This window comes from Motacilla alba, chromosome 4, assembly GCF_015832195.1.
Source record: "Motacilla alba alba isolate MOTALB_02 chromosome 4, Motacilla_alba_V1.0_pri, whole genome shotgun sequence".
In the NCBI taxonomy this organism is placed as follows: Eukaryota; Metazoa; Chordata; class Aves; order Passeriformes; family Motacillidae; genus Motacilla; species Motacilla alba.
In genome coordinates this window covers 6,527,907-6,548,394 of record NC_052019.1, presented here as the reverse complement: position 1 = coordinate 6,548,394, position 20,488 = coordinate 6,527,907, and the positions used below count along the sequence as shown (strand labels likewise).

Sequence of the window (20,488 nt, the reverse complement as noted above, 5' to 3'; positions counted from 1 at the left end):
AATTTTTAGTAAAAATTTGAACACCATCCAGGCTACAGAGGTTGCAGTGGATAAGAAGTATAAAAGCTTTGGTTCAAGATTACAGGAGGCTGCAAGAAAAATTAAAGACATGGAAATGAGGATGGAATGACAGGCTGCTATTTTGCCTCAGAATACTGAAGATTGTAAAGCATTGAGAAATCGAATTCATGATCCTGGAAATCAAGCTCAGATTAAGAAATGTCAGGTTGGTAGGAGTTCCTGAAAGTCTTGAGTTAGGATAAACTAAGATTGTTTTCCCATAACAAAGGTTATAGGATGTGGGGGTGGATGGTATAATTCTTGTTATCTGTGTAATGTGAAGTGCTATACCATAATACTTTTAAATAAGCCAGCTAAGTGAAATTATTTTTTTAACTCAGTTTCACGCTTGTTGTGTTGAGTGTCACTTCTGACCACTTTGCAGTCAGTTACTTCTCTCTGGCGCAGAGTTGCATTATTCACTGTAAATGCAGGCATGGAAAACACTGCTCTTAAACCCACGTTGCTTGCTGTTGCCTCTCTGGGGGTCTCGTGCAAAGCCAGAGGCACAGTGCAGTGTGACATTCCCAGATAAAAACTGAGCAGAATGTATCTAAATGCTGGAAGAGGAAGCTTTTTGTTCAAAAGGTTCTGATTCATAGTGAAGCCGTGTCTTCCCAAATGGGAACTTTAAACAGGGACTGCCGCTGGGATGGAGTTCCTGTAAGTTCACTTGAGTGGGGAGTTACTGCCTGCCTTCAGTGGCAGGATATTTAGGCAGAAAGATTGTGCAACAGGAAGTCTGTGCTGAAGTTCAGAAAGGATTTTAGCAGGCAAAGGTCTGTAGGGTTTTCATGGTCAAGGTCACTGGATGTATTTGAGTTCTGGAGAGTCTTAACAAAGCCTTAAAATCTCTCAGGGGGGGTTTCTTCTTCTGGGGTTTTTCTGACTCTGTTCCTCTGCTTTGGGGCTTGCTCTGGCATTCCCCTTAGCACCAACGTTGCACAAGTAACTTGGTTGAAATCTTAGATGTACTGGTGTGAGGGGAAAACCAGACCACACTTTTATGTGTTTTAGAGAAATCATTATCTGAAGGGGCTCTGTTTAGTGCTGTAACATTTCATGATTTTTTGAGCTAGCTCTAGTCAGAAAAGTGTTTATTTGAAGTGAGAGTTTTTAATCTTATCTACTGTTTTAAGTTTGGGCTATGTGCTCTGACAGAGGTGCTGTAGTTGTAGCTCTGAGGGAATCACCTGTGCCATATTTTTCCTCATTCATCTGCAACAAATTTAGTATCAAAGTTCTTTGTTTTTTAAATTTTATTTTAGCCAGCATTCAGGCTTGTTATTGAAGTTCTGGCTTTGCTGTACTGACAAGACCATGACATTTCAGTTGTTGCCTGAGCACAGTCACTCTAAGCAAAATGAAGAGGTCTTGCAATGTCATTTTTGCATTTGTTTCTAGACAAAATTGCATTTTATTAATGCTGTTATATACACTGTTTTTAAAAAAATGTGACTAAGTCTATAACATGCTTTATCCTAGGATGTTTTAAAGTAAATTTAATGTGGAGTTTTATAGTTAAATCCCCATTAAAGGATGGAATTGTTCCGTTAATAACTTAAGTGGTTTTTTGTTGTATATTCTAGTGTTTGTGTCCTTTACCACATTACTGGTATGTAGTTTATTTACTAAAAGTGTCTGTATGAGGGTTATGTGGCCATTTTTGGTTCAAACAAGTATCAATAATAAGCTATCAAGCTGCACATTTTAAAAAAAAGACGTATTACTGTCTCCCATTTAGTTTTGCTGGCTGAATATTACTGAAATAATGTGTTCCAGAAGCATTTCTAAGCTTGTCTATCATAGTGCAGGTTAGGAGTGGGTGTTTTTGCAACAGTGTAATTTCCATGACAAACTTTGCTGGTGGGTGTTTTTTCCCATCTGAAGAATGGTGAGAGTGCTGCAGAGTCAGTCAATCCATGGTATCATGAGATGTGGGGAGATGCTGGAAGTAGAACAGAAAAGAACCACATGTAGAGACTGCTTTTGTCAAGTCTTCAGGTATAAAAACTGTTTCAGTAGGTAAAGAATTGAAATGCCAGATCGTAGTGGTAGTGGGCTATCCCGAGTTGGTCAGGACATGGAATTGTTGGGTTCAGGCTAGGGCACTGAGAGGGACTGTGAGGGCAGCAGTCCCGGGAGCTGTCCTTCAGACCTCAGGCTGGTCCCAGGGGGAGGTCATATGCTGTTTTTGTCGAGTTGTGAAAATCTCTCTTCCCAGCAGCTGGTTTTCTTCACCAGATACCTTGTACAGCTGGGATCCTGCTGATTTTCCATCCACTTGAAATGCAGATACCAGTTTTTCAGGACTTGCTTTCTGACACAGGCTGGGACTTAAGATGCAGGGATTGCTTGTAGAAGTTAACTGGGGCACCTCAGTTATTTGCATTGGTGTTGGACCAACTTGGACTATCAAGCAAATAAGCAATGTTTGAAAATTGACACTGCAACAACAATGTGCGTTGAAATTTGTATACAAGAAATATCTAGCCTGATTGACTTTGCAGTGCTTAAAACTTCTTACTTTAAAAGAGGAAAAAGTGTACTTTATTCTTAGTTTTGTTTTTCGTTATCTCTTCAGGAAGTCTTTTTTCCCACCCATACTTAACTACTTTCTGTAAATGCAATGGTTTAATATTATTCCCTTGAGTACTTCTGTGTATTTATAGCATCTGTATTGTTAAAGAGATGCTCTCTTAATATCTTACGGATTATTTTTCATTTCCAGACTGAGGAGGATGTAAATTAAGTCTTCAGTTTGGACTGATTTTCCTTCTCCCAGATACTTGACATGAATTTCTTTGTCACTCCACAGTGTTCAGAGTGTGACATTGATTTAGGGAGGGACATTTTTTTCCTGTTCTGTAAGAGTTTTCAGTGGTGGATTAAGTATGACGTGTTTGACTAAGCTATATAGAACTGTTTGGTAAAACTTTTTAAGTCTAAGCAGACCTACATAGATCAGCAGTTTGCCTGTAAACTTGGACACTGGATCCTCAGTAAATGAAGAATTTTGCTGTTGTAGGCTTTTTAAAGTTAAATTTTAGTCTCAGCAGAATCATCATTATATATGTAAATTGAATACTCAAATCCTCACTGAGTTGCTTATTATATTCCATAAGCTCCACTCTTCTTGCAAGCCTGGGCAAGATATTTCTCACTCTTTCTAGAGCTCACAAAGGTGTGGAATCCAGTCAAAACCTAAAGGTTGAACAAGGTTGCACAGGCACTTACTAGTGCAGTGAGATAGATCTTTAAAAAACAAGTATACTGTTCCCTCAGTGGTTTTATCCATCTTTCAAAGTTCAGCCTTCTGAACCTCCATGAAATTTCTTTGTGAGGTCTTCTGGGCTTGGTTGACAGCTGAGTGTAAACTTGTTCCTGTTTTATTAGCTTCAGTCCTCGAAATCTTTTTCTGCCATCAGAATAAACCAGACTAGCTATAACCTATTTTTAATGCCATTTGCATGGCCTGAATAACAAGACTTCTCTGTTTCTCTGCAGGCATTCGACCTCCGATCATGAATGGGCCCATGCACCCGCGCCCTTTGGTAGCGTTGCTGGATGGCAGGGACTGTACAGTAGAGATGCCTATTCTGAAGGATGTAGCCACAGTGGCGTTTTGTGATGCTCAGTCTACGCAAGAAATTCATGAAAAGGTAATGTTTAAGAGAGGCAGCTGAGGTGTGTTAGGAAATGCAAGTATTTCAGTGATTTGGAGCAGTGTTGTGTCAGCTGTGATGTGTTACTACAATGCCTGTGGTGAGCTGTGCTTTAGTGTGTCCTTGGCTGGATGTTGTCCCTCTGCTTCCATACTGAATTAGATTCATGGAGAGAGTTGCTTCTGGGCAAAATAATACTACATGATATCTTGAAATGCTCCTTGGAAACATTTCTGTTGCTCAGCCTTTGCTGAGCAACTTCAGATCTCAAGTATTAGATTGTCTGTGTGGGTAACTTTCTGATTTCTTTGTTTAGCCAAGGAATTGTGCAAGTTGGGTTAGGCAGCCTTGTGCCCTGGGAAATGTCACTGGAAAAGAGTTTCAAAACAAATGCTAACCTAAAATTTGCATGGAAAATGGGGTGAATGTCAACCAAACTTGAGAACACATGCAAGGAATTGAAAGCTTCCCAGTCTTCATTCCTAATGGATCTGGAGAGATAATGTTTGTTGAGATTTTTAATAAAATAAAACTTAATTTATAAGGTTCAAAGAAAATACATGGGTTTTTTTTTTAATTTAGAGGAAACACAAGCTTTTTTTTTTTCCAATTCCTTTTTATTTTATTAAGAATTAAAATGTGATAGAATGCCTTTTTTCTGTGTATTTCTTTTTAATCATGTTGAGAAGTTGCTTTTGTTTTACTATCTGACACCACTGTTAGGAGTTAACACATGGATTCCATTTACAAGGTTTAAATGACACATGAAGAATAAGTAATATGAATGCTGTTCTATTAGTCTGCTCTCGGGGAGAACACTACAGCGTTGGCTACTCCATCACCTTTATAGTTTTATGATTTGCTTACTAAAATCAGCATCATTTACTTCTGGTGCATCAAAACTGGGGAATTCCTGTGTGCCATGAATGCCTTGCAAAAAGCAATGGGTGTTTTCTGGTAGCAGTGGTGTGTAATAAAGGAACTTTTCAGATCCTGAGATTGTGTGTCTCTCGAATTGCAGGTTTGGAAAAGTATTTGAATAACTGATGAGTGACATAGGTAATCTGTTGCTGATCTTCACAAAACTGCTGTATTGAGAGGATTATACTAAAGCTTGCATCCTTTGCTTTTTATTATACAAAAATAATTAATTCTCAATCATCTCAGTAATACATCAGGAAAATACATTTTCACTACCTATCAGTACAGTGCCATAATACAGATTTTCACTTGTCTAAAGGATGAGACAGTCCTAAAACATTTGGGTCTGCAAGGTAATAAATTTCTACAACAAAAGTCACAAACCTGAATTCATTATCATACTGTTGTATTCCTTTAACATAGACTGAGAGATCAGTTTTATGAAGTGTTAAGCACTGTTCACTTCTGTGGGAAAAGTGTTCACTGTTCATCTGCAGTGGAAAATGACTACTTTTCACTATTTTTAGAGGAATATTTTTATTTTAGTACTGTTTGAATAATACATTATTTGGGAATGGTGCTTTGCTAAATACAAAATACAAAAGGTTTTAAAATTAAGAGTTGCATATTTAAAGCAGGATCAAAACTGTTCATGTATTACTGAATGCACATTTGTGGCCATACTAAATGATGTTCTCTGTTAGTTGAAATACAGATTGTGGTAATAGATAGTAAGAAGAGCTACTGAATCCATAGGCTAGCAGATACAGATATGTTTAATGTGAAGTTGCAGGGGGAAATTCAGAGGATGAGAAGTTTAGATGGGGTAAGAAGGGTGATTGGCATTGTTTGATATTCTGAGGTTCTTGACTGTAATGGGGCAGGGGGGTGAAAGGCACCAGAAGGATTTCTAGAAAAGTAGGAACTCATATTAACTCAGTTTGCACAGTTGTGGAGCCTTGATCACAGGGGTGTGAGGAGTTTGAGAAATTAACATTTTGGAGCCTGCAGAAGGGATTTCTGCTGGTCATGAGCATTTCAGGGACAAGACCTGCTTTAAAATACTGTGTATTCAGCTTTTCAAGGAAAGAGTAGAAAGGAGAACTTATAGCTTGTGAGACGGCAGAGTACAAGCTAGATAGTTTTTCATAAAGGAGCAAACAGGCTGAGAGATTTTAACACAGAAAGGTGGAAAAGAAGCAAGGATTTGGATGCCATTTCTGTGCAGGGTCAAAACCAGGATTTTTAGCAAATACCTTTCTGTGTGTGCTCATTGAAGAAATTTTATTCCAACAGGGTAGCTGAGTTGCCGTTCTGTGGCAACTCCCTTCTGCCAAGAGTTCATTTGCCAATCATTTCTTATGGCTGAGGAGGTTAAACTGTGGAAAATAAGTAACAAGTTGTAAAGTTGCAAATAAGTAATAACATGTAGAACTGTGCTTCATCTCAGGTCAAAGCATTTGTTCCCCATTCCGCTGCATTGGAAAGTGACTTGGTTGGTGGAGATACATTTCCCTCCTTCTGAAAAATCGGGCTGCCAGTGCTTAAATGAATACTGACATTTACTGAGAGTGACCCAATGTTTTGAAATAAATTTGTACTAAGGGTCATTTATTACACTTCTTCAGAAATTTACTCATGTGTAAGGTTTGACTGTTTTTTGATTTGTCTCCTTGTTTCCCATTCTCCCTAGAAAAAGCAGTTTATTTTTGAGCCAGTCTGCAGGGCTGCAATAGATGTTTTTATCCCTTAACCCCTAAGTTCTGTTTTATTGTAGATGTTGCATGTGGCTGTGTGAAGTTGAGCATTACGTTTGTCAGACTCTTATCATGGCATAACTGGGAGTTCGGTTCATTGCATCCTATCAGAAAACTTCTGTCATTTAGGGTAAAAATATTTTAAGATTTCAGTGTTCAAATTTCTTATTGGTGATTACATTACTGTCTATAAAAGTTATTCACTGTGGTTAAATTGGCTTTTATTTTACAATTAATGGTGTGTAAATAAGTTCTGTCTGTAACTATCTAAGACTGCTTCCAAGTGTACACAGTGTTTTGGTTTGTTCTGCCAAAAATACAGTTGTTCATCCAAAAAAATTATTTAAAAACACTTAGCTTGCTTCCATCCTCATTCCAGGTCAACTTTCTTTTTTCACTATCTCATGCTCCGTTGTCTGTTTGCCTCTTTTTCCCAATCCCTCTTCATTTCAGTGCCATTCACAGTTTGCTGCTTTTCCTGGCTCCTTGGCAGCCTACCCAGCACTCTGATTCCTGCGATATTGCTGCTCTTTTCCACTTCTCTACCTTTAAAGGCATAACAGACTCAAGCACACCCTTGAGGTCTTCGTGTTGCCCAAGATTTTTTGAGTTCATGTTTTTTGCTTTTTGGGCTTCCTGACCTTTGCTGTGTGCTCTGTAACATGGAAGTGCTGTGTAGATTGAGAGGTATAAATGTAAACAATGTGCGAGAGTTGGTAATAGACATCTCAACCAAGAAGAGAGAAAATAGTGACTCTTGCAAACCCAGATGAAAAGACAGGAAGCACAGCTGATTAGGAATGGTCTTTAAAACAAAATGTACAGACTGGAAAGAAGTCAAGAGTTTATTTGAGTCTGAGTACATTTTTTCATTCTCTTTTTTTCTGTAATTATGTACTTCCCTACATCTTGTTGCAAATCAGGTAGAAGAAAAAACTGTATGGTTGACTGGGTTTACAGCTTCAAGCATTTACCAGTTGACCAGAACATTGATGAAAGCAGTGAGTAGTCCTTGGATGGAGGTGGGAACAGAGTCTGTTGGGTAAAGCTGTGCCCCAGCCTTAGCAGAGATTGATTGGGGTAGAATGTGTCAGATCCTTTGACTCTTGTATTCTGAGCCCAACATGCAATAATTTTCAAAAGGAGACTACATTTCCATATTTGTAGTTTTAGGTTAAAAAAATTTAAACCTGAACTTCCTGTTTAACGGAACTTGAAATTTTTCAGTCACGCTTTTACATAGGAATTAAATACAAAACAATTCTAGTGATGGCAGTTTTATCAAAGACCATTTCAAAGAGGAGCCGAAAAGCGACAAATGATTTGAAACTGATACAAACAAATTCAGGATGGTGCTGTTGTTCAGCTCTTTGATTTGTCCCTGTTACAGCAATGGTTAAGTGAGATAATTTTTCAAGCTTCCAATTCTTTGTTTAGCAGTAAAGCTTGTGTTTACACCATCAGTGCTGTTTATATTCATGATGCAGATGAAGCATTTTAGTTTTCCATCAGATTTAAATTCTCAAAGAACAGAGATTGAAAGGAAGCAGCCTTGTTCTAAACAATACAGTCTCTTTGGGAATAAGTTATCCCCTCGGAGCTGATCCAAAACTTTGTAAATGTCCTGAAACCGAATGAGCTTTGGATCAGACTCCTTATGAAGGACTTGGGAAAAAACTGTCACCAGTGACTTCCATAACTCCATAATATCCTTTGCTGTTCAATCCATTCTAGTGTCTGATATACTTGACCTGAATTCAGCCTTATGAATAGACACAATTCAGCCCTATTAATAGACAAACTAACACACACAACTCCTGTTCAAGATTTTTCATTGAAGCCTTTTATTCAGTAAAAATGTTTTCAGAGTCTATATTCCCAAATTGACTTCTGTCATTAAAGCTGCATGTAATGGTCAGTAAATCCTGGCTTGGAAAGACTGGCTTCAATACAATATTTAAAAGGAAGTTGTACATGGACTATACAGGTTGTTTATGCAGTTCTGTGTATGTATTTGTATGTATATATATATTTTAATGTTAATTTTTAGGAGACTAGAAATACGCTATCATATATATATGTCACCTGTGTGTATATATAAGTAGTTTATATAGTGTATGGATATATAGGCTTTTAGAGAGTGTGTTTTCAGGAGCCTGCAAGTAAGTTTTGTTTATGTTTGTGTAAAATATTTATACTTGTATTTATGGACAGTATAAACTCAAGTATTAATGTTTAGGGTCCTCACCAGAGAGTATCCTGGCTGAGTAAAGTTTATATTAAATAAGTGGGTTACTGACAGCACCATGGATCATAGGAACCTAACAGGGAGCTGAGAGCTTGTAAAGAGAAGCAAGAACTTGTAAAAAGCAACCCAATGTAACAGAGCTTTGGAGAGCCACTAAATACCACTTGAGCACACTGGCTTTTCCTTTTAGCTTTAATGGTGCTGGTTTCACATGGATCCTTTGCAGTGTTGTAGGGAGGATTTGAGAGCAGCTCTGAGTCTCTGCAGCCTTCCCCATGTGACAGACTATTGGTTACAAATTCAACATGCAGCTGCTTTTTGCAAGTTAGATAAGGCAAGGCCTACTCCTTTTTGGTAAAGTACATTTGTTCCATCCAAATGTGCAAAATATTTCAAGTCTGTTGGTGACACTGAAACATAATTTTTTTAGATGATACATGAAATTTCAAATCCAAGAAATGCAACACTTCATAGTTTCTAGAACTTGATTAAATACAGCACTTTCCAGTGATTTTTGTTTTTGAGATGGAGACTTTTTCATATTCAACTTATAATCTTATTTTTTTTTTTGTCTTTGCATTGAAGTAGCTTGGCATTTCATGTACTGTGTTATGTTTCTGTGCTCTGAATTTCATCCATGAGTGTCTGGGATCTCATAGTCGAATCTAGAAGTATCCTGAGATGCTCCAAGAAGAGAAGGCCTTGCTGTTTAGTTCTTAGTATGTTATAATTTATGTTTTTTTAGAAGTAAGCAAGATGGTCAGAGTTCTTCACCAGATAATGAGATGTGTGTGTCACAGTGATGACTGTGTGATGTTTGGCATGATGGCTAAAATAGTGTGGTACTGAAAGAAGGAGGAAAAAAATGTGGATGGGAACACATTTAGAAGTATTTAAACTAATCAGTACTCAGGATTTGTTAAATTATTGGAAATAGAAATGTCTCCTATTACTGTGTCATCTGTTCCCTGAGAGCCTTGGTGACCTGGCATGTTGTGAAAGCAGAGTAGTCATTTTGAGCTTGAAGAACAGCAGAAAGACCTGTCCAGGCTGCTGTGATGGGAAAAGCTGTCAGCTCATGGAAGAGGGAATGAAAAAGACTTTCAGCAGTGAGCTCTAGCTTCAGCTGGAAGGAAGTCTGAAGGCATAGAAATCAGGCAGGTGAGCTCCATATTATTTTGGTAACAGAAGGGACCCAACTCATGTCCCGTGTTTCAGCTTTTGCCTCGGATCCTCTCTTCCCAGAGGGAACAGTTGCAGTGTGATGGAAGCAGGAATGGCTGTTGGAGGAGCACAGCTGACTCTGCTCATTTTCTGTCAAGTTTTTCCATTGCTTTCCTTGCAAGAAATCATCAAAGAGCATGGTCTGACTGGCACATACTCAGTCTGGTCTGGAATTTCTGCCTTGCCTGCTATCTTGCTCACAAGTTTGATCTCCTTGTAATAAAATTGTACTTGAATTTGTTAAAAATTAAGTTAATTATGGAAAATTATGGAGAAAAATCACATATTCTCCTTGATTTTCTCAATGCATCCATCTCTTCTGTTAAATCATCAGTGAATTACTCCTATGCACATTTATTTTTTTCTAAAGATCATTTAATTTTCTGGAATTATTGCTATTTATGCTGGATGTCAGTGCCATGTGTTATATTTTACTCATTGAAAGACTTGTCAGACTTCCTTGTGTGCATTTAATACAGGTAATGACTGAGAATATAATTTATGCAAGTAATTCCAAAATACAGAAACTGTCACTGTTTTTTTTTAATCTAGGTGGCATTATTAACATTCACTAATGCTGAATGTTTCTAACTTCAGATTTTCTGCTGTTATTTTCTACCTTTTTGGCATATTTCTATCACATGTCCAGTAGCAAAAAGCAGTAACGTAATTAAATTATCAAATTAATGTGGTAAAACACACTTGCAGGGTATTACATTTTTAGCAGTGGATTTCCTTGCTAACTAGCCCATAATCCTAGGAGAGGCTCAGTCAGTGAAAATAAATTCTAAGAGATTTGTCACTTGCATTTGCTTGTTCCATATCCCATGTGATGGGTAAATAACTGCCTGTGGAAATGGCTAGTGTCAGCATTAAGCTATAGCTAGGAAATATTTTCCTTTTTATTGAACACATTCCCAAGCTTCCCAGTACTTTTCTGTCTCCTCCTAGTGCCAAGCTGTAACCTAGATGAGCCCAAGAGATGTGTCATGATGGGTCCACACCAGTGCTCTTAGAGTCCAAATGCCAGTCTTGACTGGCTGAGTTAATAAAACATGCATGGTTATGAAATGAAAATCTGCTTCCCAAAGTGAATCACTCTGATACTAAAACACAAATGTCTGAGCCAGTTCAGCTGTGCTTTAACCCCTGCTGGATGCAGTCCTTAAAGCAGTGGCAGATCTGTACCCCCAAAATACACCCACCGTGGGCCTTTTGCAGTCTGGGAGAGGAGGCTCTGGCTGTCACAGAGCCTTAGGGGTGTGTCCTTGCAACTTCTAAGCTTCAGTTTCTGCTTATCTGACAGCTGCACAGATGATGGTTTCTCCTGCAGCACAGGCGTCCAGAACAACCCTTGGGAGGGGCAGGGAAAAATAAATGATACAACACAGAATAGGGGACGTGGCTTGTTGGAGATAGCCAGGATATCATAACTTGACCTTGAGGCTTGAAGCAACAAGTGATGCAACTGAATTTGAAGAAATTTCAAAATCACTTTATTCCTGAACAATTTTATTTCAGCCTCTAGTGGGAGCAGCAATAACCTAAGGGCATTTTAGGTGGGCTTTCTGATCCTAAGAGGGACTGTTTCTTGTGTAGGATACCTCAGGCTTGTCCATGCCAGCTGTAATGTCAGCAGAGAAGCAAACCCAAAAACTGTGTTGGGTTTTTATTAGCCCTGCGTAACAGCTCAAGGTAACACATTCTGGTGAGTGCAGTCTTTCTGATTGGGAGCTGCTGGATGTAATCTCCAAAGGACTTGTTTGGACCATTAAAATCAAGGAGTTTTGTGTGTGTGTAATCATTTTATAAGATCTGGGCCTACAGCTGCTCTTTGAATTATGTTGTAGCTGCATTCTTGAAGGATGTGTAATTTGTAATTTTTTTTGCAGTTCTTAGTAGTAAATGCAAATTCTGCTCAAAGGAATGTAGTCTTTATCTGAGTTAGAACTGAAGTTCTCAGTCCAGAAACCATGTTGAAATAGCATAAATAATTTTGTGAAGTATTCAGAAATAAGTGCTTTTCTTTCATTTTTTATGGAGTTGGATTTTATTTTCTTTTAATTTTTTCTTTATGTATTTTTAAACACTTGCAGAACCTGAGTTCCAGCAATTTTAATCCTCTGTGTGCAAGACTCTGCTTTGCTACAAAGGTTTTTTAAAAATTATCTATGTTGATTATTTTTACTGACCTTGCATTACACTAGGAAGTGCCCATATGAGCAGAAATAATTCAGGTGACAGAATCTGTGCATGTACCAGACTCAAAAGTCTGAACAAGAAATTTAGAGCCTCTGCAGAACTTTTATGTGAAGTGTGTCATAGGAATCTCTTGAAGTCATTACAGCTGGCTTAGCTGCTGAAATGATTTGTGCATGTTTTGTGTCTTGTAGAACCATTAGGATGTTAGCTAGTGCATTGAGGGTACAAGCACAGGGAAGTGTTTTGAAGAAGTAAAATCGTGCAATTTACAGATAAAGAGGAAAATACTCTCTGCTGTCTGAAAAATAAATTGATATCAGCTGTGTGGGATGCAGTGTCACTGTTTGGTAGCAGAATTCAAAACTGCTGGGCATGTCTGGCTCCCTTCTCCACACCCCTTGTCTTCTCCCTCTCCTTACTCAAACCCCTTCGTTTTAAGTGCTGTTGTGTAGGTTGGATGCACTCTAGCATGATTTAATTTGTCAGGGGCTTCTGACTGTCTTTTGGTTTTTCTTTTTTGGTGCTCTCACAAGTTTTGGGTTTTTTCCTGCAGCATTTTTGCTTTCATGCAATTTCTTACTTCTCAGAGGCTTTGGATTTTCCTGGGTAATGTCAAGTTTGGCATCTCACTTAATACCGATTTACGTGACATCCAGTTTTCTGTCAGTGAGAGCTTATTTGCAGTGTCAGTAAACTGAGGGGCAAGCAGTTTTGTTCTTGTGTGTGAATTGACCAGTTTCAGTCTCTGTTGTTGAAGGGGTTTGTGATCACTGAGTGTTTTCTGTTCAGGTATCCAGTGGTTTAATAGGGCAGTGAGTGCCTGTACCACTGTGTGTGGTGAAGAGATACTGCTCTGTTACTCCATTCAAAGCTGAATATCAGCTGCTTGAGCATAAAATACTCCCTGTTTGTGGGGAGTGTTTGCTTCTGTGTGTGCAGATGCAGTCCAGTGGCTCTTGTGCTGGGGTCAGTATTGCAGAGCATTTCCTGGGGCATGAGGAGAGCTTCCCCTCTTATTAAGAGCACGAGTACAGATCACTTAGGTCTTCTGAAGCTGATCCCATCATGCTAGAATGGGGACTTCAGATGAAAAAGGCTTACCAAGAGGCTGGGAGATATTTGGAAAAATAACCTTTAAAAAAAAAAATCTCTGAATCTGTATTTAATGTTTTTACTGTCTTTTATGCTTGAGAATATGTGTACGAGATTAAGCTGAGATTCTGTGAAAGAAAATAAACCACAACTTTTTTTTTCTTCATTTTATTTCTAGGTACTAAATGAAGCAGTGGGTGCCCTGATGTATCACACTATAACTTTAACTCGAGAAGACCTGGAGAAATTTAAAGCACTTCGAATAATTGTCCGAATTGGCAGTGGTTTTGATAATATTGACATCAAATCTGCTGGAGATTTAGGTATGGCTCTTACAGACTTTATTTTGCATCTTATACTTGCCTCTAGAAATCTGATAGCATCTAAATCTTTGTATTAATGTTTTCTGTGTATTTTATACTAGCATCATATGTAAGCTGTATAATTTTCCCATCAGAGTATAAAACTCATTATGGAGATACTAGCATTAGTTAATTAAGTGATAATATTAACAGCTTTGTGGCAGGATGACAATCTGTCTGCTCAATATAAACCCAAGGAGTAAGGCCATAATTTTTCATCTCTTTTCTTTTTTAACCCAATTGTATATTTTAACTACTACTGCTGTAATCTAATTACAAAATATAATTCCATCACTGTGGCATACTACTTCTGTTTGAATAAAAAATGAGATCTTTATCAACTGTCTGAGACTTATTTATGATGCATGAGATTTAGTACTAAACCAGCCCATAAAATAGAAATACGAATTTGATAGGAGAATCAGTTGTTGCTTCTTTGGAATAAATTCAGCTACTGGAACTATGAAGAGATGGTGCTTGATGTTTGACTGTAAGAAAAACAGCTATCTAATGTGTGCTTTTCTTACTTTAGGTTAAACTATCTCCTACCTGTAACCTAAAGGTCAGCCTACCACTTGGAGTAAAGATTTTCTTTGTTTCTTTTCCAAGATTGTGGAGACCGGGTGTGTTTCCCATTATGCTCTGGAAAGATCTTGGGAACATTTATTTCAACGTGGCAGTGCTTAGTGCTAGCAATAGCCTCAGTGATGTAGTGAGGAGCTGTAGTTTGGTCTGTTTATCAGCTAATGGTAAAAAATACTCACCTGTTGTAATGGTGGCAGAGCCTTAACCACTCCTTGCTGAGTTTTATAAAGGTCAGGCCAGGGCTGAAGGTGTACAAGGCTGTGTTTTGCCTGCTTTAACTGGTGCCACAGTCAGACACGTGTTGTGAGCCTCAGAAAACCTGTGTGTGTGGAGAGATTGGCCTGGAATAAAATCCTAGATCAAAAGCCAAAATGTAGGTGCAGATCAAAGGCTCAGACCAGTCAGGAGCCCAGTTTGTGGAGAAAATCCCTGATAAGAGGAAGATCTTTGAAGGTTTGCTGGCTGTCTTTTCTGCAGGTCTCTATGCTGGATTGTTACCCAAGTTACAATCTAAATGCAGCCGCATAATTCTTCAAGCCAGAGTATACAGCAGATTTGGGAAATTCTTGTTGATATGAAATGTTAAATGGCCACCTTCCTCATAATTCAGTTCCTGTCTTGTGATTAGAATGAGTTACAAAGTTAAGGGTCCAGCCTGGTTGTGTATCCCTTAATTTGCAAAATATTATTGTCCACTCTGTCAAAAGCCGGTAAATGGTGGAAAGATTACTGATTACAGTAAAATCTCTGATTTTAATATTAAGTTTGGGTGAAATGGCTGGAATGAAATAGTGCTGAGACAAAGAGCTTTCCATTTGTTAAACTGGTGTAAGTAATACAGATCTTAAGGAGGTAATGTGAGAGTGATCTGCTCTTTATAAAAGGCTTTGATTTGCTTTTGAAATGTAGATTTAGACCAGAGTCCAATGTATTCCTGAACTTCTGTAGTAACTTCTTCAGTTGTTTTTTTTTTTCCATGGAGCTGGCACCTGGGGTTGTTACCAGCTTTTCCTATTAACCATTATTTTATATTAGTACTTTTAATCTTCTTGCAAAGTTTGAAAATATGTGTTTCTTGGATAAAACATGTTTTTTCTGCACTTTATTAATAGTTGACTAGAAAATACGTACAAGTTGTGTGTGTAGCTGGATGCAGGTGAAGTGGGAGCCCAGGTAATGCCTGTTGACTCCTGCATTTTTCAACATTGAACCTGTGTACGAAATCACTGAAAGCAGTGGGAAGAGGGAAGGGAGCACTGATCAGTAGATATGAGATGAAAGTGTGCTGTCTTTTCCCGTGTGAAATGTCTCTTCATTTCCTTGCCTCTCTCTTGCTGCTTTTTGTGGTTTGCTATGTCTCTGCCTTTCAAAAATGAGCGGCTTTTAGAGTTGAAGAAAAATTGAGAAAAATAAATTCTTGCCGTTCAGGAGAGAATTTATCTGACTTTTGTTCCCTCAGTTTCCTAAGGAAACCTATTAGGGAAGAAGGTATATTGCTCCTCTTCCCAAATACATAATTCTTTAAGCTCCTTTTAAAGCATAATTTTGTTGATGGCAGCTATTAGGAGGTGCATTTATTTAATTTACGTTGCCATCTAAAACCTGCATTGTTGCTCCATGAAAAAGACTTCTTTTTGTATAAACAAATGTAAATGTTAATGTGAGGTACTTAGAGGGATGTTATTTTTCAGTCTTTCACCTCTCCCTCCCAGTCAAGCTTTTTTCCCCCATTTTAAAAACGGTGAATTTCCTTCTGCCATTGATGTTAGCAGGATGCCAAGATTAGTATTCCAGCAAATGATGCTGGTATATCTTCTTGTAAGTCTTAAGGGCCGTGACTCAGCAGACAGGCTTATCTCTACAGCAGAGGAAAGAAAAATAGTTCTGTAAGTTCCTTGTGCAGGTTTTTAGCGATGTAGGGAAAGCTGTAAAAAAGTACTGGGCAGAAGAATAAAGGCATTTGAATGTAAAACATAGATAAATATAGCATGAGCTTATTATTTGTCATATTACTGTTGATGCTGGTTTTGGAGAGAATGTTTATTCTTCTTCTTTGCTTCCTAAGATACTCTGGTATTAGCTGAAGGCTTACTGAATATCTAGTTATATAAAATCCCAAACAGTAAAAGCAGTTCTTGGGTGTTTTTAGGATACAAAACAATTTTTTTTCTTCTTCACCATGAAATTATACTGCATACTGTTTGTTGTCTCAGTCAGCAGAACTGAGACACAAACATTTGTGGGAGCTGGTGATTAGAGAGAAAACATGCAGTACATGGAAAGACTGAAGAGAGACAAGTCAAAAAGGACACAGTTTTTCAAGCATTTTGCTTAACTGCTGTGTGTTGAGTAGTGCAAGGTAAAAAGCATAATGGGATAGCTGGCATGTAATTACGATCACTTGTTGCTTGATCTGTTTTTTGAAGTAAAATAGGCCTATTCTGAGTCTTGAATCAATAATCCACCTTCCACAGTTTTCTGTGGAAGTCTGTAACACTTTAGGCAGCTTGATGTTATGCTACTTTCAGCTGGTAACTTTTCAGCTGTTAGGAACATGGACTTATTTGGCATTACCTTTGCATGCTGTGCAGAAGCAGATTTTGCATTTTCCTATTGATAATTAGATGGGTTCCCTTTAGTGTGGGGGACCCGGAAAGGCCTGGGATGTTGCTTGTTGTGATTCTAAAAACCCCTGTGCAACACGTAACAGATTGTCCATTCCTGTATCAGGATTACCTACACATGATGTGGAAATACTAACAGTCATCCTGTGAAGGCTTTATAAGAGTTGCTGTCATTATAAATTATTTTAACCTTTATTTAACTTGCATAGATAGCTTTGGGAGAGTATTTGTCCAGTGGTGGAAAGCTAGCTCACACAACTAAACCTAAACTGTGATCATTGTCCACACTGTTGAGAGCAAGGCAGGTTTCTCTTGGCTATTCAAAACACCAAGCTCAGTGGAAATGTAAAATGCTTACCATGCTCTAAACTATCGGACATCTTCAGTGCTTTCCTTCTGTGGTTTCAGTGGCTTGTTAACTATCTGCCTTAGTTTGCAAAAAATAAAAGCATGATAATTAGTAATAAAAAATAAGAGGAATAAGTTGGCACATGGTTGTCAACTATTAATGTCAGGTATTCTGCCTGCCGTTACAGTCAGAAACTCAGTACTTGTCCAAGACACGTTGAAATAGGTGTGATTTTAAACATGATGCTCCTGTATTGCTGCTAAATGGGAAAAAGTGAGCATTGTTTGGCAACTGGCATCCTCTCCCCACTGCTTGCAGGGATCGCCGTGTGTAACGTGCCAGCCGCCTCTGTAGAAGAAACGGCGGATTCCACCATGTGCCACATCCTGAACCTGTACAGGAGAACCACCTGGCTGCACCAGGCCCTGCGCGAGGGCACCAGGGTACAGAGCGTGGAACAGATTCGGGAAGTGGCCTCTGGAGCTGCCCGGATCCGAGGGGAGACCTTGGGCATTATTGGATTAGGTACGTTGTCTTCATATGTGGTTTCATGTTCTTTGCTGTCCATTGCTTAAAAAACAAGTGAAGATTTGAGCTGTAAAAATGGAACATTTGTTCGCTCCATGTCAAGCATTCATTCCTGATGATTATATAACTCAAATGTTCTCCCTTTATACATAATCATTTTCCTCAGAAAACTTACTTTATTGCTAATGTTCTCTCAATTCTTTGAGTTTCTGTATGTCTTTCTGTTGCCATATTGCCTGCTTGTAAGGGGAGACACCATCACTTTTTCCAGGACAAGAATCCTGCTACTTCAGCCCAGTTACGCATGTATGTTTTTCCCTTATCCATTTTCATATCTGGTTTTGTTTGGACTTTCTTCCTTTTACAGTTTCTTACATAACTAAAAAGTCTTTGCTTCAGTAACACCCTGCAGAGCAGTTATTGTGTGCGTTTGATTGAGCTGAATCTGAAATTGTGTTTCAGCTCTAATGAGAGGAAGAATATATGCAAGAAATTTTTGAAGTGTTTCCAGACCTAATAGAATCACCTACTTACCTCTCTGAGTGACCCTAAATGTTTTTCAGCATCCAACAGATGGACAGGCTTGCTAGAGATGAATTAATTACTGTCTGTTACAGAAGTAGAGGAGAAAAACAAGCAAGTCAGTTTCTATATAAAAATTATTCAGTCATGTGCTTGTCTTACACAGATCTGATAGACTGTGGATGTAATTGCTGTGCTATTCATCCACAGGAATTAGTAATATGATTTTGACAACAAAGCATCATATTTAAATGACTCCAGTTACACATTGCTGTCAAGTAACTCCAGCCTCAAACTCTTGCTTTTGGAAGCTGAAAATAGCCGGGTGTTACATAGTACTCATTTAAATAAGCATGCAGTACACCAGAACCATCTTCACAATCAAAGAATTGCCTTTAAAATACTATTTTCAAGAAGTTAGTCATGAAGCTGCTTTCTCAAATCTATACTAATGTAATTATGCATCTCATTAAAACACACAGTGATTATTGTGCTCACAGTCACAGCATCTGTACCTAAATCATAGACAGTTGCCTGCAGTGTTTCCAAAATGGAAATGCATACCTGGTTTTTGAAATCTAAGCTTTGGCTCACATGCAGTGTGCACATTTGCTGGAGATACCTGTATTGTTGTCGTTCAGTTTGGTGTTTTTACTGAACAAATTCAGACTTGAGATTAGAAAGAAAAGGTCTTTCATCACTGACTTCCTTAAGTGAGTTTTGCTGGTTTTGTTCTCGATGACTGAAAACTATAGAGGAGTAAATGGGTAATCAGATTGCCAGTATGTGTATAAAGCTTTACAAATTGCTAGATTTTCGTTTTAGTTTTAAAAAGCAAGACTTTTATGTGCATGTTACATTAAAAAGGCTAGTAAAATCTGATTTTTAAGGGCATGCTTCTATTGTTGTTTTTGACCCGTCATTATCTCTTGCCTTTTGTTGTTCCTATCTATTTCCTACCATAGAATATGCAAAATTTCAAAAAATACTAAATTGGAAAGTCGCTTTTGAAAACTTCCACTCTTCCTTCTTGTGCATGAGTCTGAATAGGCACGACAGTTTGAGTCAGACCTGTTCTAACAAACTCCTATGAATCTATGTATTAATGGAGAGTAAAATTGTAGACTTAGAAGAACTACCAGAATTTCTGTGTGAACACTTCAGGCACTTAGGCTGTGATGTGCACCCTTTTCTAGTAGAGATTACTGCCAGAGGTTAGCTGTCTTGAGTTTCAGACTCAAACATGTATTTGCAACCAAAGATTGTTGTCTTTAGGTTGTGTTTCTTCACTAGTGGCCTCTCCCCATATCCAGAGTTTTGCCTCAGTTTGTTATTCAGACATGTTAGTGTCAGAAGTGATGATCCACCCAGATGCTATGAAGTGGATGTATTACACACAAAACAAATAGTTCTCATCATCTGTTGCTGAGCCCTTTCCTCTGTTTCTGTGTCGTGTCTCAGTTTCTGTCCTTTGTCATCGACGCGTGTCTGAGATCATCTCCTCTCAACTACAACTGTGTTTCTCTGTAATGTTTCTTGTCTTAAAACTTGTGGTCTCTTCAGCAGTAGGTTGCTTAAATTTATCACTGCTGCTGCAACAGCTAACTGCAGACCTTCCTAACATCTGCTCCTGGGCTTTACTCTTTGCCAAAGAGAAACACCCTAGCTCTTGCCTATCTCTGTGCTAGGGAATGACTGTCTCCAAAGTTTCAGCTACTCACTTCCTTATCCACTGATCTAGCCAAGTTTCGTGACTCACTGCCTTCTTTCCATCACCCACTCTCTTTCCCTCCTCTCATGCATATTCCTACTTTGACACTTGGTCTGTCCTGCTTAATCCTATTACTCTGTGTTCCTCCTTTAAAGTTAACCCCATCTCTCATCCTCTGCTTGTATTGAGCTTGAAGATAAGCAGAGACTCAACAGCATAATGCCTCCTCCATGTGCTTGTTGGATCCCATCCGTCATTGTTGTGTTGTTTGGTTAGCCCCTGAGCTCCTTAGGGCGCAGCCTCTGCCTCTTTCTGTCTTTGTGAAGTGTCTGATTCTTTGAGCCTTACATAAATAATAATATCACATCATTTAACAGCTGTCTTTGTCTCTTTCAATCTTTATTACTATCCGGTGTCCTACATTTTAAGTGTGGATAATAAGCCCCTTATTTAAAAAAGAAAAAAAGCTACCTTTTCACCTTATATCTAGAAATGTAGGGGTTTGTGGGTTTTTTTAAGGGGAATATTTATGAGCAGCAGCACGTAAGTACTTGGATAATTAGACATCTGGCCCTGGTTCTGCTCTAATGATAATTTTACAGCAGTGAAGTCGCACTCCCTTTCCCTTCCTTCTCAGT

At 38.4% G+C, this 20,488-nt stretch overlaps 1 protein-coding gene across 10 annotated transcripts in view; it reads left to right on the top strand.

The window, feature by feature from the left end:
• Positions 1–20,488, top strand: part of CTBP1 (C-terminal binding protein 1) — a 238,051-nt gene that overhangs the window by 197,321 nt on the left and 20,242 nt on the right. For 7 of the 10 annotated variants that reach the window (XM_038134193.1, XM_038134191.1, XM_038134192.1 and 4 more), the window contains 3 exons: positions 3,568–3,722; positions 13,348–13,492; positions 17,408–17,614. In XM_038134193.1, coding sequence (XP_037990121.1) covers positions 3,568–3,722; positions 13,348–13,492; positions 17,408–17,614 — 507 coding nt within the window. Of the gene's footprint in view, positions 1–9; positions 227–3,567; positions 3,723–13,347; positions 13,493–17,407; positions 17,615–20,488 lie in introns of all 10 variants that reach the window. The other 3 variants (XM_038134197.1, XM_038134196.1, XM_038134199.1) reach the window with 2 other exon arrangements.